Source organism: Chelonus insularis, unplaced genomic scaffold (genome assembly GCF_013357705.1).
Source record: "Chelonus insularis isolate UGA/USDA-ARS -01 unplaced genomic scaffold, ASM1335770v1 contig_3_pilon, whole genome shotgun sequence".
In the NCBI taxonomy this organism is placed as follows: Eukaryota; Metazoa; Arthropoda; class Insecta; order Hymenoptera; family Braconidae; genus Chelonus; species Chelonus insularis.
Genome location: NW_023276556.1, coordinates 2290775 through 2314844, shown reverse-complemented (window position 1 = coordinate 2314844; position 24070 = coordinate 2290775). Strand labels below are relative to the sequence as shown.

The following is a 24070-nucleotide window of genomic DNA, read 5'->3' as shown; positions in this document are numbered from 1 at the left end:
AAGGAATAAACATAAAATAATACAATAAAAAATCTGGATCATCAATGTCATAATTATGATCTAATCAAGTTAATTAAATGAAAAATATACTGTTATAAAAATATAACTTAATGAAATAAATCGTTTATACTACTTGATTCTTTATAATAATATCTAGAAAATAGAAATTTAATTAATGATAATGAATATATCTATTTACTTTACACTGAAAGAAAATAATAATTAAGTATGAATAAAATTGTATGTAAATAATGACAGAAAATATGTCAGTTTAATTATTAGTGAAATTAAAAACGATTCAACTAATTTTTGCTGCTCGACAAGAATATTTCAAGTATGCGATGATGTACATAACGACGTTGAAAAATGCATTTTTTAGTAAATTTCTATTAAATGACTATGTCCTAGACTTTCGTGGTGAAAATAATTCATTATTTAATTACGTGGCCGACAAGAAATGGGAAAAAAGATAATTTATTAAATAAAATTGTTAAAGACTCGTTTTCACGAAGATGGTATCAAAACGTTTCAAAAGGAATGCTGTAAGTCTGGTGCCAAGGCGTCGCGGCGCCAACGTAAACCATCCTCTCATTTTCTCATCTTCTCATCTTCTTATCCTTTTATCCTTTACTTTTCTTTTATTCCTCATCTTGCCTCCAAGCAGTAGGTAATATGACGGGTAAGTAATGACTTATCAATGGTAATTGAAATCATAAACACTATCCAGTAATCAGCCATTGAATTTATGCAGCAAGATACCGTATCCAACGTTTGTTTGCCAATTGCCAAAGGCTATACTACTTAATACTACCCCTTTTACTCAGATCTTCATTTTACTTTGATATTAAATGTGTTATGAATAACACAAAGTGAATACTCTAAAATATCAACTGTAAACAATTAAAAACAATTATTGAAACATTTACTTACCCTTTAACTTTGTTGAGTCAATTGCAAACATGTTGAGAGCGAGCAATTGAAGTAGCCTCGTACCAGGAAGTGGTAATGGTGAATGCTGAAGAAGAGCTCGAAACTCTCGGAGCATTTGAATGCCAGCTTCTTGGAAGGTTTCCATTCTGGAATTAAAAATATTTTGTTATTTTTATGTTTCTACTATTGTTACGTATTGTTTAAAATTAAAAATTTATTAATCACTAGATTCGTATATAATCAATCATGAAGTCTCTTTTTTATGCGATTCTTATGTGAGGTTAATTATAATATTATTTAGTAAAAAAAATGTATTGATAGATAATTATATAGTATTTTACAAAAATAAAGCTTAATAAATAAATAAATAAAAACATAAACGAAAATAAATAATAATAATAATAATTATTATTATTATTAATACTTTGTATATTTTAGAGTCAATTTTAAAACAAACAAATAATAAGTGAAATGTGTTGTAAGATTTGTATAATCTTGGTGTAAAATAATGTAAATAATTATTAAATTCGTTATTAATATGGTAATCTAATTAAAAACATCTTCGATAAAGATTCAGTGATTATTTCATAGTCAATAACTAAGAAATCCTATCATTAATGAACCTTCAATTTTGATCATTAAAATGAAGAAGAATTATTGGTTGAACATAAATTGAAATTTATAATAAAATTGATTGAATAATCAAAAAGGTAGCAAAAATGAAAGATTTAATAATAAAGCTTATGAATGACAAGATAGTGAAAAATAAAAAATCATAGTAGTAATGTAGTGGCTGTTATAGAAGACACTTGCTCGACAACCTTGCTCCATTTGCTGAACCTATAATAACGTCTGAACATCCACAGGCGTGACTTTCGAGTAAGTTAGCAAACGAATTATTCACCATCTTACTACTTATTCATATAGCTGACACATCAGTAAGCTATTTTAGTAAAAAATAAATAAATAAGTGAACATGGACATTTATACAACCTGAATCTCCATAATTTTTTGTTGATATGCAGAAGTAAGACATAAGTAGAGAAGAAATTTAACGATAGATAATCGTCTTTTTGCGAATGCATCTTTTTCAAAAGCATTATGCATGTATATATGAAAGCCAATCGTTGAAGATAGTTAACCAGAAACAACGTAGATGTTAAATTAACTCGATGTATAATTCTCATAGCTACTCGCAATTAGGATAACGGAAAGCAGCTACTAATATCGCTGTACACATTATTATATGGACACAGCTCCTCAACAAGCCCTTCTGTTATTACTTAAGCAGTGTAGAGAAGTAAGTAGTAGCTTTCCTCTTTTTTACATTCTTCTATTTCTGTATCTTATATATTTCTTTCTTCCTTCCCCCTTGTTAATGCACTCACCTCACGCCGTGCAAGTCTCGTCTTTTTTTTTTTTCTATCATTTCAGTTTTCTTATTCCACTTGGTCTTTAACTTCTAGACGTTTAAATCATTAGTAAATAAAAATTCTAAATGTAAATCTACTATTTTTCTCATAACTTTTCATACTCAATTGATATCTATTTTTAGAAAATAATACCATTTAAAATTTACATTATTGTAAATTAATGATAAAGTTCAGTAATATTTTTCAAAAAAAAACACATCAAGTTTCGAAATTTTTTTTTTACGTTGTTGGTGTAGAGTTGTGACTTGAAAAGTTAGGGTAAAACTTTACAGAGAAAGTTATAAAAGCTCAAAGTCAATAGTAAGTTTTCTACTTTTGGAGTTTATGATTCAATAAAACAATACTTGTAAAAGAATCTATAGATACATTTATTAAAATATATTCAAAAGAAAAGATTTTTAAATAAAAATATTTAAATATCTAATTATATTGAAACTTCTTGCAATAATAAAAAATCTACTAACAAAATTCGTTAAAATTTATGTATTCATCAGAGCTAGCATTACTTTAAAATTAATGTTTGCAAATCATTCATAAACATTTTACATCATTCTTCCGGATTAGATCAGATATGAAAGTTGACTTAAGTACTATTAAACCAATCAACACGATCTACATCGGTTAGAACAATGGAAAATGATACGGATAAAACAAAAAATTAAAATAACTAAATGTAAAACATCTAGAAGTAATTTTAAATAGCAATTCAAATGATATACCTATATGTAAACCAAAACATTTTTTAATCCTTTCATTTACTTAACTATATTACTACTACTACTAATTCAACCAGTTTTTTTTTTCATTTTTCAAGTCAATTCAATTCTTATTATAATAATAAATGTACCCTGATCTGCTACAACTTTTTGCTGTGCAGATTTTGCTGCAACACTAGCAGCACTTGTAGCATGATCTTAGGGTATTGAAAGTGATACAGTATATCTTACAGAAAAGGTGAGATGGAATGCAGTAGCCAATTTCCAACTGCATACTTTTGAAAATTAATTCTCTGGTAATCTAAGAGAAAACAATTTCTATTATTATAAACTTAAAGAACAGTATTAATGTTTTTTGAAAAATATAAATTCTAATAGAAATAATTTGATCAAATCTATTATAAAAATAATTACATAATTTTCAATTATTCTTTTATAGTTACAATAAATATTGTATGCTATCACTAATTAATGTAAATAATCGTTATTAATTTTATATACTTATTTTCAATTAGTGAAAAAAGAATGTTTAATCATTGATTTTACACTGATATCCTGCATTTTATTATCCACTATAAAAAAACTAAATTAATTATATATGATTACTTTATAGTAATATTTAAATTCGTTTCCTGGTTAGAATATCTAGAAATTCCAATTGTAGAAACAGTAAATAATTAAAAATCAAGCAACATTATTACTTCCGTTGATAAGCCTTTCTACAGGCTAGTTATTAATTGTTAAAATATAAGCTTTTCGAGCTATGAATAATGGACTTGAGAAATAACATCTAGTAAGGATAGAAAATGATAAGAGAATTCCGATGGCATTATCGTTTTCATCTAGTATCTATGATTTGCTCATGCGGATAACAACCGACGATGGAGTCACGTTGTGCCGCAGCGGAACGAATGATAAAGGAAGACGCATCGTGGTATCGCAACAACTCGAGAGACCCTTGGCAACTGGCTCTTTTCTCTTCTCGGTCCTCCATCTCCTTTTATCCTCATGGCGGTATTCCCGTAAACACAAACAACATACGCCTCGGTTATCTTCCCACAGCCCTAGCGGCCGCCACGAAGTACAGTGGCAAATTTACGGGATGTAACGTCTCACTTGTGATCCCTCCACTCATGTTGTAATCTCGAGAATTCGTGACGTAACCTCGGGCTGCTCTAACACTGTACTTAACTACTGATGCCGGTGGTAAAACAGTAGTAAAAGACATTCAGACACAGATAAGAGATGATAATGAAAAAAAATATGACAACGCGATAAAATTATTTGAAAAAAGGAAATCATTAAAAGAAAAAAGAGATCAATACGTTAAAGTCGAAGGACAAGAAAAAAAGGAAGAAGAAAAAATCAAATAAAAATCCAAAAAGTACCATGAAAGACAGACTTGAGTGCAAGTCTTGTGGGCCGGAAATTGTTTTATTTTATTCAGCTGAAATGTTGCCTCTTTCGCGTGTGAAGAATTACCAGTAGTTTTTGCTACCCTTCAAGCTGAGGGACAGAGGAATAAGGGAAAGAAAAAGCGACAAAGCAGAAGAAAGGAACACGCAACTCATCAATGCCTTATTGCTTGTGGCATTGTTAAGATACTTAGTGTCACAATAAATTTTCTTCCATTGTTTGTTTGTTTAAATAATCATGTTTTTTTAATCATTACAAAGTATAACTAATGTATTAATAGCTTTTTAAAATCTCTAATGTCAATTATCAATATCAAACTAGTTTACTATTTTTTTTCAACTCAACTATTAGCTCAATATTCAATTTGAGATTTAGATTAATAATAAGTGTAATGATGAAAGAAGGATACTTGAGGAAGTATACTTAAGGATGATAGCAATGGAGTAAGATTGTCTCAATATGAGATTTAAGAAAAGAATTAATGAAAATAAGAAGGAATAAAAGTAGTAGTTAGATCGAATGCAAATGGCTCTTGGGTACGAATAAAGGTACGCATGCATGCACGCACTCATGTCCAATCTTACTTGTGGCGCCAATATCATGCGAGACGATAGGTAAGAACCATTGCCTTACAACCATTCTCTCACACTTCTAGTCTCGTTTCCATATTTAATTATTTATTTTTTCTCAAACATTATCCCCTGACAATCAATTCAATGTACTTTATGCATGTCATCGAGCCGTTTTAAACCTCAACTCACCATTATATTTTATCTCACTACTCCTGTCATGCTAATTATTCTTCAGTTAACTCTAACATAATCCGTTTAACAGACATTTTAAGATGTTTACATAAACTACTAATCTCAATGCCATGGACAAATTATTCGAAAGGAAGAACCAATTATTTATTTGTATCATGTTTTTTATAATTAATAAAAATAATTTAAAAATTAGTTGAAGTATTATCTTTTACTAAGAAACATTATTAAAATATAAAAACTATAAATAAATTTAATCTCTAGTCAACGAGATAAAATTTCCTTTTATATACAAAACACACAACAGAAAAGCTAATTAAATTCTACAGAATAAATCCTTTTTTAAATACATGGAAATGTTATAAAAGTGGAATTAATTAAAGTAAAATACAAAAACCCTTTAAGCATCAAAATAAATTGATAAAACAAATGAAAAATAACTTCTTTTAAGAATAGAAAAGAATGAAGTTACAAAAAGCAATGAATAAAGTTCAAAAGGATTTTTTCAGAATGTAAAATAAACATAAAAAAAAAAGGACAATTCTATAAAACAAGAAAAAAGGGCACTGGAGAATAAGAAATAAGAGGAAAAATGATCCAAAGAAAAGACACAATAGCTAATTGACGACATTGGGGATCGTTGTGTCAGGATGGATGTGAGGAATTCAGTACTTATACATGTGCCCAGTGCACTCAGGCTATCTTCAGATAGTCTCGTGCATCTCTCGAGTTTGTGGTGTGTCCAAGAATGTCCTTGAAGCGGGCGGGGTCGTCACACGAGCATTGCCACAGGTAAACGACCATCAGGGATATCATGTGTGGTATCATGTGAGCTGTTGTGTTGTGGTAATGTGTTTAAAGTGACGATAGAACACTAACTAGTTCTGTAATAATCTATACGATATAATAATCGTCAGTACAATTGGTGAAACGTAGTAATATAACACATTGGTAAGGATGACTTGAGATTTACTTATCTATAAAATGGACATTACTACTAATAATACGGAAATTATTTAAATGAAAATGGTGGTTGAAAGAACACCCGGTATGTAGAATGCGATAAATGGTAGATCGAGGAGAAGGTTGGTGAGAACCCGTGGTCACTGGCGCCACGCAATTGTCAATTAACATTTTTACCGCCAAGCAAGAAAACATGGAGCGAAGCGAGAACCAACAAGAATCCTTCTTAATCTTTTCTCTTTCTCTCTTTTCTTTCCTTACCGAGACACATATAGACCCCTGGATACATTTCATTATGATTATGTATGCAATGGATTGCTGATGGTTGTTTATATCATCATACGCGGAGGGAGGATCAAATATTTTTTTTATTCTTCCTTCTCCTCCTCCACATACATACTTTCCGGACGCATAAAAACATTTATTATATTTACTTCATGTCCTTTGTAGAAAGACTTCATGTTCTACTGAATTATGAATTTAATTTCTGCTTCTGAATGTTCAATTAATCCAGAACAAAAACTATGAAAACTAAATAAATAGCTATTGGTTGCTTCTGAGAATATTGAATAACCCTTAGAGTAAGCTAAAAGAGCTTATACGATAGTTTCCGGAAACTTGAGAGCAACACAATGATGGTACATTGAACTTGTGAGGTAAGTAACAACTATAAACAGAAAGGAAAGAGGAAGAGTGTCACTACGATGGGTACGTTATCGTCTACAAGTTAAGGGAGTCTTTTATCAATGTCAAGAAAGAAACGTCACACCTCTAAACTCACGCCACCGCTTTGTGGTGAATATTACTCTACCAATTAACAATAAGAAAATAAGATAAATCTTCACTTATGACAAGTCACTTCTTGTTCATACGTTAATATGAATAAAATTATTAATTGTTTAATTTTTTCCAAACACGTGTATTCTAACTTGGTCATTCATCTGTTCATGATAACATAGACGTTATCCTTGTCATAAAAAATTCTCCTTGCAGCCGACATCTTACAGCTCCCCTCTTTCTCTTTGTTATACCACTTGCTTTCATCTTCCGCAAAATTATTACCAACGTCTTTCTTACACCTGTGAACCGTAAAATGGTTTCACACCCAAGCACATACATCCTCTAACTTTCTTTTCTCTCTTCTTTATCTCTTTATTTATTCGCTATTTTACCCTACTCCAAGTACAAACGAAAGAAAACTTGTAAGTTCTTAGAATAGCAGTAAAATGAAGCAACTTTTCGCACCTTTTACCCTACCTACTATTTACATTCATCCACCAATGTACATCGCAATCGGTAAAAGTAATTCATACTTAAAAATTTTTTATTTAAAAACTCAATAGAACAACTTAACAAATTACTTCCTTCAACTTATTAACTGTACATTCGTCAAACATACATTTCTTAATACTTGATACTTTTTACCATTATGTTTAAACAAAAATTCAAAGAAACCAATAGTCTTTCTAAAACGGAAGACATTTCCATCATGTAAGAAAATAAAAGTTGATTTTATTTTCAATGTTGAAGAAAAATAAAAAATAAAAATAAATCACTTACCCTATTTTTGTTATGAGCTTCCCATGTACGTGAAGATAAGATGTAACAAACCGTCTATTAACCTAAGGAAATATTAAATTAAAATAATACAAACGATTGAATTTTTGAATTACATGTAATTAAAGTAATAAGATATAAATAAAATATTATGTATAATTTATACCTCAACACTGCTGAGCTGTGCCAAGTCTTCCAAGTCACTCTGTGTTAACTTTACTTCACTAGCATTTGCGGTAGATGTTGTACGTCTCATTTTTTTTCCATCGGGATGATACCACGTTTCTCTTCTTAATCCACCTGTAATATTATTTGCACCTTCTTTTTCTTTCATTCGAGCTCGCTCTTTCCATTCACGTTCTTCTTTACGTTTTCGCTCTGTTGATTCATACTAAACAAACAAACTTAATTACTAATATGCATACAAATGTCTAGATAGAAAGTATGAATAAATATTACAAGTTCATGAAAGAATACGTTGCAATTAGTCTTTTTTTAAGCTTTTATAAACACTTTTGAAGTTTTATTAGGCATTTATTTCCGCAGCTATTTTTAACATTGATAAACATAAATAAAAAATATTTAAGCATCTATAATTATAGAGCGTACATACTATCACAGATTTTTATGACAAATAAATGTTACTTACATAATGTAGATACTGATAGCAGAAAATGTAAAAAATTTTATAAAATAAATTGTAATTTTTTAATGGAAAATCATAATAATTTAAATAATACCTTTTTTCGATTTTCGTCGAATAATGCAATCAAACTCTCCCTTGATGATAGAAAAGGATTCGAAGCCATCAAAGATCTCATATAATAATAAACTGCATCTAATTTTCTTCTCTATAAATAAAAAAAATACATGTAAAAAACAGACATGAAATAGGATCAATTAAAGGTCAAATAAACATTTTTTACATACGGCATAATGAGCTAACAATGCTAATTGATTAAATGGTCGACCATTTTTGGGATTTATCCGTTGAGCTTTTACGTACCATCTACAATAGATATTAAATTAATTTTTCAATATCATTTTGATAAACCTTTTCTTCAAACTTAATTTTCATACAAATAATAATATATTTTCTAATAATAAAATAAAATCTACAAAATAATTTATAGATAAAAACTTACTGGCGTGATTTCCCGTAATTAGTTGTCTCATTAGCTTGCTCCTTATATCTTGCTAAGTCTCCAAGAAATAAGAATATTTTTTGAGCACTAACTAGAGCCAAACCAACAAGTCCAAGGCCTGTAGGTGGTGATGATGATGTTAAGAAAGAATCAAGTTTAAATTTATACGTATTTTCCAGAACAATCAGGAGATTTTCAAAATACGACGTGCCTTGATCTATTATCGTTAGCATTATTTTTTTACATACATCACGTGTTTCAGGATCGTCTTTTGGCATTATTTTTCTTAACATTTCAATGATATTATAAAAAAGTATTTTCCAAAAATGATTTTCAACATTTTCTGCTTGGCAGAATTTAATGTCTGTCTCTAAAAGCATCTTAAGGCTTTGCTGAAGAGATTGACGAAGAAACTCAACACGATCCCAATTAACTGCAAGACCACCTGAAGTTAACAACCATTGAAGCTCTCGATCCATGGGTTCAATTCCCAATAAAAGAACAGGATTCTTTGCAGTTCTTAGGCTATCTGAGGATGGATCATACCAAGAAGGTTTTGCATTACTCATGTGTTCAGCCATATATGAAAGAGGTGTGTTATCCACACTCTGTGGAAAGTGCGATACACGATAACCTGATGACCCTGACGACTGACCACACATTTCATTGGACAACGAGGATCTACTTCCTGGTGATGGTACAATGATTGGCTTATTAGGATTATTCGGGTCGAATAAAATCTTACGTTGCTGTTGTTGTTGTTGTTGTTGTTGATGTTGCTGTTGCTGCTGCTGTTGCCGAGACGAAGGTCTATTATCGACTTTAGTACACGTTGTCGGTGATTGAGGAGGCTCAGGTAGAATTAAAACTCCTGGTGGATTAATATTATTAGATCTAACAGGAGAAATTGATTGAATAGGATTAGAATTATTAGTAGCCAAAGGTGTATGACAAGAGGCACTTCTTCCATCTTCTGATTCACACACAGATATTCGTTTTCCGGTTCTCCAATTCTCTTCAAGATCTAATCTATTCCTAAAACCGCGTTCTTTACTTGACTCTCTACTATGATGAATCATGTTTCTTCCTCGTATACTATCAAATCTTCTGTTATTACTATTATTTTTACTATTATTATAATTATCGTTTTCTCTATTATATTGATTATTTTGTCTTTCCCGACTATTCTCACGTCTATTGTCTCTACTATTACTAAAATCTCCAGTACGTTTTCTTATTCGTTTTCGAGTTTTTTTCTTTGAGAAATGATTTCTTCTACTATTAGTTGATGCATTATTCCCAGAGTTATTTAGATTCTCGCCAACACTTATTACTGATGAACTTCGGCTTAGACATTCATTTTGTACATTTTCCACTGGTTCAACTTCTTCACTCCAATCTAATATAGTCGGTGTATCTAACAATGGATCTAGATTTCCATCTTGTGTTGAATCAACACACGCTTGAGAATTATTCTGTGATTTAAATGATGTTTCCATATTATTTGATTCACTATTACTATTATTCATACGTTCCGAATGATGAGATTGATTATGGTGTGAAGATGGAGAAGAAGGTCTTCTACGGTTACGATCAACTGATTTATTTCTATGATTATTCGAAATCGATGCTACCGGTGATATAGGACGTGGTGGTGGAGGCATTAAATTAGTATCAGCTCGGCTAAGACTCTCCATGCTCGTATACATAGTGCTATTACTTCCGCGTCTATCATATGATCGGCTTATCACTTCCTGGCTCGGAGTATGAGATCTAGTACTTGGTGCTGAATATTGATCAGGAGTTCCAGGTCTATTAATAGGTATATCTAACTCTTCAGGTCGAAACCGTCCACGTCCTCTACTTCGAGTTGGTAAAGTGTTCGACCATTGTGGCAGTGGAACCGATCCAGATGGTCCTGGTGATAAACTATGTGTCATTTGAGATTGCTGAAGATTAGGTGAATATTGATAATTATTATGCAATCCTTGAGTATTTTCCCAAGGCTCTTCAATGTTATTAATAATATTCAATGAAGGTTCTAAACCGTTTTCAGCTAAGTATTTTTTTTGCAATCTTGGAGGTAATGTATCTATTTTTGATGATTTTATTTTATTATTTCGTCTACCAGACGGTGGTTTTCTTGGAAACTTATCAGCTCTTGCTGACTCGACACTACGAGTATCTCGTATACGATAGGAATTATTAACATTACTATTTATTGAATTATTCGGAGATTCAGATCCTTGACGGAGATTCCTTCGAGATTGATTCTCACGTCTATTAATATAAGTTTTAGCAGATGTTTCTAAAGGCCAATTATCTTTGTCATTCTCCGTAATACTACGGTTCTTTCGATTACCACTATAACGCTTTGCTGGCTCATCTCTACTTTTATTATTTTTTTCATTACTCTGATTACCACTGATATCACTTGTTGACTGCTTTCTTGATCTACCTCGGTGACCTTCACGTGTAGTTTGACTATAGTTAAACGGCTGTGTATCCCAATCTTTCTTGTTGTTACGATTCTTTTCTTTATCCCATCCAGCTTGTGTTAAGTTCCTATCAATATAACAAATCAAAAGTCTAAATACTTTACCACTGAGAACACTTATTTACGAATGATTATTTTAAATTGTCACTACTCTTGTTGTTCTACGACTTTATACTGTTTTATTTGTAAACTATTTATTAAAAATATATACTTTACCTATTACTAATGTCCTGTTCAGCTGTCGATTCAAGTAATTTTTTAGGTACATATAATTGCTGTTCCGGTTTTTTATTCTTCTTCCTAGAATCACCATCCAAATGATTTGATTTTTCAGAAACGCTAGATCGATCATTAACAGGTTTATGATGATTGACAGTCATATCATTAATTTTATTAGCGAGTAAATCAACTGGGTGATCCGGTGAATGTTTTTGATTTGCATTAGAATTATTACGATGATGTTTTATGCGATCTTGTACTGATGACTTAGGTAAGTTTGCATCACAATTGGGATCATCATTACTTCGATCTGATTTTTTTAACGGGCCACTACCAGGTCTATAAATTGGTTGTGGACCCCTATTTCCTCCTCTACGTCCGCCCATTAATTTATTTTCTGAAAAAAAATATATTTCTCATAATTTCATCATAATCATTGCAAAACAATAAATGTTTGAATTGCTTCTTTAAATGTTTTTTTACTATTTTTTTTTTCAATTCATACCTGAAAATTAATTCGGAAAAATTTCTCTATCGTTTACGTCTGTTAAATAAATTCTAAAATAATTACTAAACTTCTCAAGTAAAAAAACAATTCTTTCAAAAAATGTTTGCAAAACTTAACGCAATTATAGTTTAAGGTTATTAAATTTACCAAGAGTGTAATGGACTGTTAGATAATTTTTAATAATCAAAAAATGAAGAAATTTGAGACAATATTCCTAAAAATTATAACAATAATTTTATAATAATATTCAACAATACCGTTAATTTTTAAACCTACCTTGCGAATTTTCTATCCACTTTCTGCGTCCTTTGTCGTGGTTCGCCATCTTTGTTTCTATCTGTTTATTCCCAATCTCGCAAGGGGGTAGCACTGCATGGCGTGTTTATAAGCGGGAAATTTAAAAATTACAGAAATATGATAAATTCAACAAAATTAAAAATTTTTATTTTTTTAAGGAAATAAGCGTCCTATTAAATGTTTTTACACATCATAAACAAGAAAAACTATGGATTTTAGAATAATGAAATATTTTTAACTATTAATCATGACTTTTTTATTTCATTTTTTGTTACATACAATGAAACGCGCAGAAGCAATGATAATTAAAACTGTTTCGAACCAGACGAAGTTTCGACAATGTAATTCATCGAAAAACTGTGGTTTTCAATTGCAATAGCTTATTAAAAATATATTATTTTTAGCCTAATAATAACTAGTGTATTAAATATTCATTACTAAAATACAGTAAATGTTTAATATCAACGAATGTTTAGAGGTAGATAAAAGAACTAGATCAAACCGTGTCTGTATGTTTGACAAAAGTTGTAAGTGAATTAAATAAGTCCAAATTTGAGTTTAAAACTTCATTAGTAATGAATAAATATTAAATTATTATGAAAACGTAAATTTTTATTAAACATCAACTTTAGTTTGTGTCTTCAAGTGCTTCAAGATTGCTCTCTCCAGGATTGACTGATGCATTTTTGGATCAATAAACCAGCGGGCAGGTCCCGTACAATTGGTGGATGCAGAAGATATCAGGCTGGAACAGCTATCCCGGCATCTTCGTTCCAAGCATCAATACCTTTACTAAAAAACCGTACTGGTAATAAAAAAAAAAAGCATAAATGTATTTATTATTATTATAAATACCGTATGATTTAATGAATGGGTTTTCAACTTAGGTCGAAGAAATTCAAAGATTAGAAGTTCTGTAACAAGCTCAATGGTATCTTCTAATAGGATTCGTTCAAATTTATCTCCAAATTCAAGATCTTGTGGGAGATGTGTTGTTTATCATCCCAGAACCGATGATGTTAGCAGTAATAATGCCGGACAATCAACCACAACACACCATGGACAACAAACTAACAACATCGCTAAGTAATTAAACTCAAAAACACACGGTCTTCTAGAAGGATTCAAGAAGAAGAAACATGTTCTTCTTATATACAGGGTGATTCGCTTGTGACTCTTCAAACATTCATGTTTGCCTCTGTACTCCGACTTCTTGGATTAACATTACTGACAAAGACAAATTAACTATTCAATGTTTTCCTTTTCAATGTCAATAAATAATTAAACAGGCAAAAGTTAAAGTGAAGAACATAATTTGAAAACGTTTGACTTAAATTTAAAAATATTCAAATATTCATTTCATTTACTTTGACAATTTTTACAGTAATGCAGTAACAAATACCACACATGTTCGACGCGTCCTACCAAATGATCCAACTCTCAACAGAGGAATCATAGACTTTTCGGAGATTGCAGAAATTAGCCGTGCAGAATTAGCTGGCTATAGACTACGTTGCGGCGTATTCATTATATTTGTTTTAGCAACTGGATTTGTTTCAATTGCTAAATTTTGTATCGGACACAGGGTAGCTATTATTACTTATGTTATTTTTAACCAAAAAAATAAATTTTAATTATTCAATATTTTTACAGCCTGACAAAGGTCTAGATGTTCTTATCTTTTGTGGTCTCCTTGTAACTTTATTAATATCTGGCTGCTTTTATTCAACACTCTTTCGTCGTACTCGTAATAATCATCACTACCATGTACCAGAAATTCCAATAGCAACAGTTACAACAGGTGTAACTAATGACAGATCAAATCATCAGTGTATCACAGAAAATTTATCATCAACACTGATGCCCACATCGCCTCATTTACAAGAACAGGCACTCGAGCAAGTATTTGAACAAGAATTAGCTGCACAAATAACATTAATGTCAACATTACCTCGATTGCAGCAACAATCACTCAATCAGCATCAAACTACACAAATAGCGTCTTCATTACATTTAACAACACCAACGCCAACACTACCTTCACCTTCACCTCCACCTTATCATATTGCTATTCTTATACCACCATCATCCTCGACTTACGAAGCTCCTCCTCCATCTTATGAAAAAGCTACAAGATAGAATATATGTACATAATTTTCAATAAACTGTTAACATTAAAGTTCTTAACTAATAATGCATTAAGTAATTACGAATGATTTAATAATACCAAATAAAATTGAAATATTTAAAATTACCTTAAACATAAAATAATATAAACACATAATTAGTAGTGCACTGTATGAAGCGGTATATTTGTTTTTTTTAAATATATTAATATTAATATTTTGAGAAATGTAATTGATTAAATTGCATACATCAAAACTGTACAGATGTATTAATCTAGTGAATAAATAAATTTCTTTTTGTATATATGCACTCGTGAGATCATTATTACTCCTAAACTCGTTGAATTTCAAAGAGTTTTACATCTGTATCATACCAAATTGGTGGTTCAACATTTCTTAAATATATTACTCCCCACATATAGGTACGGAACCAAGCTGTTGTACCAGCATTTGCTTGATATCTACGAATGAGTATCGGATGTGGAACTGGTAAAAGCCCTACTAAAGTACCATGTTGCAGAAATTTGAGAATCTCACTTTCATCAGTTAAACCCCTAAAATAATTTAAATTATTTCATTGGCCTTTGATATTAATATGATTATTCAAAGTTAGTAAATATAAAAATTTAACTTACTTATCGATACAAATTTTCTCAACCTGTGGAACCAACACTTGCAATAATCTCATTATTGTCTGTAAAGGAAGTTTCGATTTCCATTGATAAACCCATTCACTTGTAGGTACCCATTGATTACTCATATTAGTTTGCTCATCAGAAACTCTAATACTTCCTTTCTGAAATGAATAGATTTGTTAATTAATAATTGGAGTAATCACTTGATTAGCTCACATGATTGAAAATTAATTAAGTTAATTACTTACATGAACAATAGATTTATTCTTGTTTTGATTTTCTGTTCGACTATTTTCATCTTGTTTTCCATTAATAGCAGTGTTTTTATTGATATTGACATCAACAGAAGGACTGAGAGGATGTGCTGATTCTTTTTCAGTCATTTTTTCAATACCTGGTGTCTCTAATAAAGTTGCATTTAACGTTCCAGGTTCAGCAGGCTGAGCTGGATGTGATCCTTCCATTGTTATCTCACTTACATTATCTGTCGATGTGCTTGGTGATGGTATCCGTCTTCGTTGTTTTTTATTCATTGCAATCGAACTACAGTCACTCGGAAGATTTGCCAAAGCATGAAAAACTTGTCTCTTACGAATGATTGTATAAACCAAATTGCTATTTCCATCAAATTGATACTGGATTATGTTATTAAAAATCTCTAGCAGGAAAAATACCAAATGATGGTTGGTAGGTGATGAAAATAAAAACCAAGGAGCACTAAATGCTTCGAGTAAATGCAGTAATTTTGTACTGGCTACCATTGATAGTGTTTTAAGGTAAGGAGATACATTTACCAAAATTGTGAGTAAACAGTCAAAAAGAGGTTGAAGTCTTTGATGGCCAGTTGTAATAATTTTGTAAAATACTGTTACTAAGAGATCAGCATGTGTGCCAGTAAAAACAGGAATGTCCATTGGTACTGTTGCTGTGTATGGCTTATTAAGTCTTACACCAAAATTTCGTTCCCCACTTAAAAGAAGTAGAATAAACACACCGATATGCATAAGTCCAACTCGGGCTGTAAATTAAAAAAATTTTTACTAAATTATAAGTAAAAGCTGACAAAAAATTATTCATAGAATTTATCTAGAAAATTAATTTGAATCTACTTTAAGTAAAATCAATAGATCAATTTACATACAAACTAATTAGTCAGATTAATGGCGTATTTACTCAAACTACATGGAGTAATAATGGATAAATTTACTTTTCTAATTTAATTAATTATATCTTTCAGTTCTAAGAATTGGCTTAATAAACTTACATTGATCAGCCCGAGAGTCATTGAGATGATATAAAATAGGCACTAGTACTTCAAGCACATCTGAACTTTTGAGTACATAGTATAAAAATTTTTTATTATAATCACACATTTTCCAGAAGAACACTAATAGCTCCTGATGAAAATGGACTTTCTTCGTTGAATTAGGCAAGTAAGTTTGTGTCAAAGGATTGTTCAATAATCTTGTAATTCCTTCTAATACAAATTGAAAGTCTGTAAAGAAAAAAATGAATAATAATTCAATTTAAAATATTACATTTAAAAAATCTTTTTTCGTTAGTTGCTTTAAATTTTGAATATTGAAATAAGTAAATTATATGTTCCTTCCTTCAATTATTAAATCGAAACAATATTTATTTTTCAAATCTTTTTAAAAACACTTCCTTCATAATAAAATTATTATAAAATATTAAATTATTGTAAAAGTGTTTGGCAATTTTATTGCTTCATTAATTAATTATTTTTAAATAATTATTTGATTTATTTAAATTATTTTTAGAATAACGATGAACTTAATTACCTTCATCTCTGTGAATACGACTTAAGTAATTAATGAACAAATTATCTCCAGCAATAGCAGACTCTTCACAAGTAGCAGCACTTCCAGTAGTATCATGGTCAAGTGTCACAATTAAAATTTGCAAAGCAACATCAACAAGAGGCTCCAATGAATCCGTGAAAATGAGGTGATTATAAGGAACACCAAGTCCAACAGGATTATATGCACATACAGTATTAATTAAAGATGTGAACATCGGCAAAGCATGTCGATTTTCTGCGCTAGTAAAATGTTGTATCCATTTATTAGGCATGACAGAAAGATCACTGGGAGGATTATACATGGATTCGCTGAAGCATGTGAGTAGTAGCTTTAAAAGTTCTGTTCTGTTTGCATCGAGAATCGGATAACGAGGGGGCGAATGAGCAAAGCCTACCCCTGCTTCCCAAATATACTCACAGCTGTCTATTGATTGTAATTCTTCAGCTTTATCTGGCCCACTTTTACGTCCTAAAACAACTGTAAAATCTGGACAAAATAAAAGGTCACAAAGAGCATTTAATAAAGAATGAGCCAATGGAACACTTTCATCGTTTTCTTCTTTTCCAGGTAAACTTGACCAAAAAAATCCTTTCCAATCTGGATCTTCAAAAATATATGGAAGAAGTCTTGTTAATAAACGACAACAATTTAAAACTGTCATATGTTCTCTTTGAGTTCTACAGCTGCTATCGACAGCTTTAACTAGCTTTTCCACAGCTTTGTAACATAATGTTGCCAAATTAGATGGTGCTTCTTCTCGTAAAAGACGAATTTCCGTTGCAGGAATTAATGTAAATATATCTTGAACACTTGAAACATTTTCAGACCAAAATTGATCCCAAAAATTATCATCATTCGCGTCAATCACCTATGTGTGAATGATATCCATTTGTTAAAATACGAACAATAAAACGATTATAACTTAATAAAATAGTACTTACTTGAGTTTTTGAAGTTAATTGGACAACAGCTTTACGGAAATTAAGTTTTGTATCGGCATTACCCATGTTGAAAGAATTCGTTTACAGAGAAAAAAATTCAAGCAGCTTTAAACACAAAATAACTAATCTGTATCAAATATAACAGAGTATAAAATCGTGTAAAATAGTCTACAGGTTATTTACAAATTTCAAATAATACAGAAATCAAATAATTCCATGTCCACGTACAACACGTTGTCGTGGCTATATCATCAATAAAAAAACGTTCGATAACAGTCCATATCTTGACGTTTGGTGTTACAGTGACGTTGTTATAATGACGATATAATCCCTCCCACACAAATTATAAACTAACCTAATTGACTAACCTCAATAAAAACCATTCGATGTAAATAAATAAGTTGATCAATGGGTAATAATAATGAATAATTATTACTTTGACTACTGTCAATAATATGACGACCTACGGATTAACACCGGAAAACGAAGTATCACGTGACTATTCACACATACATACATTTAATACGTCACATAGAATATATATATAATATATATAACACACCGTGCACAGTGTGGTACATAAAAATCTCTTTCTTTATTGCTCTATCTCTCTTTCTCTTTCTTCGTTAAAAACTGAAACGATCGAAAAAATTTTCCTAACCAAGTCTGTTCGGAACATTCAAATCATTGGCGTACGAAATAATCGACGTCCTTTGTTAATAACAATAGATTCATTGACAAATACTGCCATATACGATGGCTTTTATCACGAAGATTAGAATTTTAAGTCGGAACTCAGGTAACTTGAAACAAATTACCACAACTCTTGGAGTACAGAGACCTGCTGTAGTTTTGGCTTCCCACCCGGCCCAGAGGTTTATTCACATTCAGACAAATGTTTCTGCCAAAAAATTTATTACTTCAACCTTTCCTCAGGTATAAAGGGTTTAACATCAACAATAATGAATTTTTAGTAACTAGGTTATATAATGTCATTAAACAAACAGAACATTAGTAAATGATAAGTGAATGAGTTATACTGGATAAATAGAATTTCTTAAATCTTCATAGGTCAGTTGCTGGACAACTTACAGATATTATTCATATCGTCCGCGACAGAAAATGCCAGAAGAAAAAATTAGAGAAAGAGTGATGAAAGTAGTTGCGGCTTATGATAAAATATCAGCTGATAAGGTTAACATAATTTAAATTCTTTGTGTAAAAGAATTTATTTTTGCTGTCCGCAGGAGCCACGAGTCGAGCAAATACGATGCTATGGCGATAGACCTCCATTGACACTGAATGTTATTAGAGAAAGAGTGATCTTGATTCTTCAACTCTATGATAAAATTGACCCAACCAAGGTACTTGATACATCTGTATCTAGCTCGTTTCGTGGCTCAAGCTTTAGTGTAAAATTCATTTATTTAACATGACTTTTTTTTATTCAACAGCTTACCCTCGAGTCTCACTTCATTAATGACTTGGGTCTAGATTCACTTGATCATGTAGAAGTAATAATGGCAGTTGAAGACGACTTTGGATTTGAAATTCCTGATGTAGATGCTGAAAAGCTCATGACTCCAGCAGCTCTCGTTCGTTACATTGCAGATCGAGAAGATATTTATGAATAGATCACCTAAGAATTATTTTTATGAAATCGTTAGTAGGTATCATCACTGTTTTCTTTAATTTTTTCTGTAAATAGATGTACGTTTCGCTATATGAATAAAATGACGCCCGAACGTCTAAAACTAATTATCACAAATTTCGTTCATTTATCCCTCTTTGTATAATTAATAATTAATAACAATTGATTAGTTTTTTTTTCATAAAATTAAATACATTTTCAAAAATTCTTACTTTTTTTGTATCATTTCATGCTGTGTCATAATTAGTGCATATTCATGCATACATTTATGTTAGGAGTTTATGCCAAATATCACTAACAACAATTACATTGACTCCTTTATTATATAAATATTGCTTTGATAAATAAATCAAGTAAAAAAGAATTGTAACTTGTAATGTTTTAATTGCTTGGGATGGTTTAAAAATAAACAAATATCTTGAAACTGTTGTTAATATTAACATTTATTTAGTTTTATTAATTAGTTTAACTAACATAATTTTTATAAAACTTTGAAATAATATTATTTGTTCTTAAAAATTATATGTTTATCGAAATCCTCTAAAAATGCCTGTATATAAATTACCAATTGGCAAAACGAAATGTAATTAATATAATGAATTTATATGATATCGCCGTATAAAGATTTATTGAAAATATTTATATAATAAGTAAAAAAAAAAAGAGACATTTAACATTAAGACATATTTTTAAACTAAGCATAATGATCAATTACGGCAGTGCATCATATATTTATCAAACGATTTACACCCTCCGGCCATTAAAAAATATAAGTTGCCACATTTATAATTCCTAATTTATTTATCTTTAGCTCTAGCTTCAGATAAGATGAATTAATGGTAATAAATAGCTCCACATTCGTGCAAATATTTATTTAAATTTTATATAAAGAATCTGTCAGTACCATTTTCATGAGTAAAAAGAATATTATACGCTTCGTTAGTAAATCTATATATCATGGTAAAAATTAGCTAAAGTTCTATCATTGTCTCTAGTGCTAAAAATCATTGTTACATTTTTCTAACATTAAGCAGTTGCTTATTAACGGTGCGTATTCATTTAATAAATATTTCATAAATTAAATTCCAGTTATATGTTTATGTTGTTTATATAACGATGGTTACTAAGACTCCAATAACTGTGTATTACCGGTATAATGTATTTTCCTAAGATGATCCAAACTTTAATCGAGATAATAGCTTGATCGATTAAAGTTATTTGATTCGATAGCATAATAAATGAAATTACTTCTATTTTTTAACTGTTCATTATTAATAGTATTATTATTATTAATGCTATCGTTATTTAAATATTACACGGAAGATTTTTATCGATAATATTGTTTTATACGGCACAAAAATACTTTAAAAATATAATAATATTGGACTAGGTCGCCTGTCAATCGTTGGTCGACAAAAGTCCCTGAACACTTGGGCAGTTTTTCGATTCAAGTCAATGGCCAGAGAAATATATTTGTTCATAGCTTATTCATCAAATAAAAAAGTTTCTTGTCATTTTATCATTATTTATCTTCACATTTTTATAATCTGTTTAAGTATTTATTTTACTAACTTCACACTGAGTATGGATACTTAATTTTTAAAAATTATTTCATAAAAAAAACCAAATAAAAAGTTTAATATCGATTCATTCACAATTATTAATGATAAATTTCAATTCTTTTATTATTATATAGGTAACTAAAATTTTTTTTTTTTCTGAATGAATTAATTAGGCGCAACACATTGATTAATAAAATGAATAATTCGAAAATATTTTGTCTTGTTAAAATAAAAAAGTAAAGTTTTTTTTCAAAAGACCACTACGAGTCAAATGCAATAATGCACTCTTTTCCCTTTAACTTATTATTTATCATTGACATAAAATTAATATTAATAAGAGTATATAATTAATGATAAATAAAATTAGCTAAATTCAGCCATCGACCAATTACATGAAATTTTTATTTCACATAAATCAATTAGCACAGTCATTCTGACGATTTTATTTATAAAATCCTTCCCTGAGATTTAATGACCATACATTGAAGATCGATGGCTGAGCCGCAAAATGCAACCAACTATAAATTCATATTAGTTATGTTACTTTGTCATTAACCTATTTCTATCATTTCAGAATCCTCTAAACCGTTGTGTCCCACGCCGTTATGCCTGAGGACATCAATGAATATTGTAAATACGACAGAATTAAAAAAAATTATTAGATGCTATGGACGTTACAAATTTACCTGTGATGAAGATGAAAATGATTTGTTCGGGGTGAAAAACCCTTCATGACATTTTTTCGTGGACTTCTAGTACTCACAATTCGTGGCTGGGCATACATTCCTTCTAGGATGCTTGGAGCAACATATGTAAACCCCTATAGAAAATCATTAAGTGTAATGGTTGTTAATAATAATAAAAATAAAATAAACTATAAATACTAACTTGGAACACTCGATTAGCTGATTCGCTCAAAGTATATCCAGGTGGTGAATCTATAGGGGCTGAATTGGTAAATCGTTTATCGAACTGGGATACATCGTCTTCACTACTTAACTTTGGTCTGAATGGTGGTTCAAGTTTACGTGATATTACATCGTCCCAATTAATATGTTTGAAAAAGAGATGATTTTTAATGTCCTCTGCATCTGATGGTCCTGATCCTAATCGTTGTGGTACTTGTCTTTTTAGTAGTTTACGAATAAGATCACGAGCATCATGAGTTACATACAGAGGAAAAATTAGTTTTGCTTTCAGAATTTTTTCAATAGTTCTTCTACGATTATCTGAAGTGAATGGAGGTGATCCAGTTAACATATCATACATTAAAGTACCAAGACTCCACCAATCTACAGCTTTTCCATGACCACTACGAGTTAAAATCTCAGGAGCCATGTATTCAATGGTACCACAAAATGTATGAGTTACTGAACCTTCTTGAATGTGTTCCTTACATAAACCGAAGTCAGTAAGCTTGATATGTCCTTCGGCATCAAGTAAAATATTTTCTGGTTTTAAATCACGGTAAATAATACCTTGTTGATGAAGATGTTGAAGAGCTAAAATTATTTCTGACAAATAGAAGCATGCTGTGTCTTCGAGAAAGATTCCTTCAGCATTTAAATGCCGAAATAATTCCCCCCCGCACATATATTCTAAAATTAAATATAACTTTTCCCCAGTTTGGAAAGCGTACATTAAATCCACGATGAAAGGATGTTTTACGGCTTCTAAAATATTTCTTTCGGCTTTAGTATGAGCAGTATCCTTTTGGTTTCTAATGATCGAAGCCTTTCTTAATACCTTTTAATAAGTTAAAATTCGTAATTAGTTTAAAATTATGTATACTACAAAAATTTTTTAACTAATGATAATCACCTTCATAGCAAAGATAGTTCCAGCGTCATTTCCAGTAATTTTTCGTACTTGAAATACTTTTCCATATCCACCTTTCCCTATAACTTTACATAACTCAAAATCTTGTGGTCCAGCCCTTTCTCTTCCCCGGTTTACATTTTGTTCTGAAATGGGAACTTTCTCGACACCTTCATCGCTAAAAAAGTCATAATTATTTTTTATATTTTGTGGAACCAAAAACGATGACTAATAATAACACGTCATACTCACTCAATTATCTCATTAACATTAGGATTGGTATAATATTCTCCCTAAAACAACAAAATATAGATAAAATATATATATTTACACAATTTTCCTAGAATATTTACCTCTCCCATTTCTATTACGTCGTCATCAGATTCTTCTTTATCAATTGTGTCTACATCATGTAACTCAATGTCAAAAACCGCCGCCATTCTTTCACCAAGTCTGCAACATGCATCTCAAAATAATAATCTGTTGAGTGATGCGCTTAAGCAAACTTCAGCTGCTGTGAAGCATACCCAAGCCATCCCAAGCATACCCACGCTTGGAAACTTTATCAATTGTATTTACGATATGGAAAATCAGTAGCAAGGACGCATGCAATTTTTACTTACATTTAAATGTTTCCGTTTAACTCTTTTCACTTTTTATGTTGATAACATTTAAGTTTTTTATCTCAGTATATTTACTTAAATCCCAATAATTGATTTTGTTCCGTTAAATCTTGTATTTCGACAATTTACAGCTGGAGCGTTTCAACACTGAACCTCATTCTTACTCAACACTCGACATGGCTAGGGGGGGGAGTATTTCCAACACCTGCATGCACTTCCTGTACACCTCAATTCCTCAGATGCCTTTGCCTTCAAATTTATGTTTCTGGAACGCCAAGAAAAGAGAAGAGGAGAAAGAAGTGCTTGATACAATACTGTACAGTGTTCTACACCCTCTGCACTTTGCAACCAAGCTGCACCTCAGAATATACATAAAAAATATTCGATGCTAACGCCCCTAGGAACTGACTGTCGATAATTTTCACACTGACTTTTCTTGGCATTTTCAA

General features: G+C 30.6%; 5 protein-coding genes across 11 annotated transcripts in view; 2 read left to right on the top strand and 3 right to left on the bottom strand.

Moving 5' to 3' along the window:
- Positions 1–12558, bottom strand: part of Smg6 (Smg6 nonsense mediated mRNA decay factor) — a 35788-nt gene extending 23230 nt beyond the window's left edge. The window contains exons 1-9 of one of the 2 annotated variants that reach the window (XM_035085754.1): positions 12422–12558; positions 11635–12034; positions 8922–11486; positions 8707–8785; positions 8517–8627; positions 8426–8437; positions 7943–8167; positions 7780–7841; positions 931–1076 (exon numbers count right to left, since the gene is read on the bottom strand). In XM_035085754.1, coding sequence (XP_034941645.1) covers positions 931–1076; positions 7780–7841; positions 7943–8167; positions 8426–8437; positions 8517–8627; positions 8707–8785; positions 8922–11486; positions 11635–12034; positions 12422–12470 — 3649 coding nt within the window. In that variant the 5' untranslated portion in view covers positions 12471–12558. The remainder of the gene's footprint in view (positions 1–930; positions 1077–7779; positions 7842–7942; positions 8168–8425; positions 8438–8516; positions 8628–8706; positions 8786–8921; positions 11487–11634; positions 12035–12421) is intronic. The other variant, XM_035085755.1, reaches the window with a different exon arrangement.
- A 206-nt stretch (positions 12559–12764) lies between these two features.
- Positions 12765–14744, top strand: LOC118068491 (uncharacterized). 3 transcript variants are annotated; one of them, XM_035085938.1, is made up of 5 exons: positions 12765–12969; positions 13089–13250; positions 13330–13528; positions 13827–14028; positions 14096–14744. In XM_035085938.1, the coding sequence occupies exons 2-5, from the start codon at positions 13121–13123 to the stop codon at positions 14579–14581; spliced, it is 1017 nt and encodes a 338-aa protein (XP_034941829.1). In that variant the 5' UTR covers positions 12765–12969; positions 13089–13120; the 3' UTR covers positions 14582–14744. The 3 variants fall into 3 exon arrangements, with proteins under 3 accessions (XP_034941829.1, XP_034941827.1, XP_034941828.1); XM_035085936.1 differs by having other exon boundaries at positions 13075–13250; XM_035085937.1 differs by having other exon boundaries at positions 12765–13046; positions 13112–13250.
- LOC118068490 (protein HID1) lies at positions 14727–18380 on the bottom strand. 2 transcript variants are annotated; one of them, XM_035085935.1, is made up of 7 exons: positions 18336–18380; positions 17968–18072; positions 17006–17894; positions 16468–16698; positions 15452–16221; positions 15204–15364; positions 14727–15122 (listed from the first exon to the last, which is right to left on the bottom strand). In XM_035085935.1, exons 2-7 carry the CDS (start codon positions 18031–18033, stop codon positions 14900–14902), a joined length of 2340 nt encoding a protein of 779 aa, XP_034941826.1. In that variant the 5' UTR covers positions 18034–18072; positions 18336–18380; the 3' UTR covers positions 14727–14899. The 2 variants fall into 2 exon arrangements, with proteins under 2 accessions (XP_034941826.1, XP_034941825.1); XM_035085934.1 differs by lacking the exon at positions 18336–18380 and having other exon boundaries at positions 17968–18321.
- Positions 18381–18530: 150 nt separating this feature from the next.
- On the top strand, positions 18531–21896 carry ND-ACP (NADH dehydrogenase (ubiquinone) acyl carrier protein). Of its 3 annotated transcripts, XM_035086223.1 has the most exons (4): positions 18531–18903; positions 19039–19161; positions 19422–19633; positions 21755–21896. In XM_035086223.1, exons 1-3 carry the CDS (start codon positions 18724–18726, stop codon positions 19599–19601), a joined length of 483 nt encoding a protein of 160 aa, XP_034942114.1. In that variant the 5' UTR covers positions 18531–18723; the 3' UTR covers positions 19602–19633; positions 21755–21896. The 3 variants fall into 3 exon arrangements, with proteins under 3 accessions (XP_034942114.1, XP_034942115.1, XP_034942112.1); XM_035086224.1 differs by lacking the exons at positions 19039–19161; positions 21755–21896 and adding an exon at positions 19215–19331 and having other exon boundaries at positions 19422–19725; XM_035086221.1 differs by lacking the exon at positions 21755–21896 and having other exon boundaries at positions 19422–19725.
- Positions 21326–24029, bottom strand: LOC118068652 (ribosomal protein S6 kinase beta-1-like). The gene is made up of 7 exons (XM_035086212.1): positions 23622–24029; positions 23352–23451; positions 23251–23291; positions 23002–23176; positions 22069–22926; positions 21867–22000; positions 21326–21789 (listed from the first exon to the last, which is right to left on the bottom strand). The coding sequence occupies exons 2-7, from the start codon at positions 23436–23438 to the stop codon at positions 21732–21734; spliced, it is 1353 nt and encodes a 450-aa protein (XP_034942103.1). The 5' UTR covers positions 23439–23451; positions 23622–24029; the 3' UTR covers positions 21326–21731.
- Between the last annotated feature and the right edge of the window lie 41 nt (positions 24030–24070).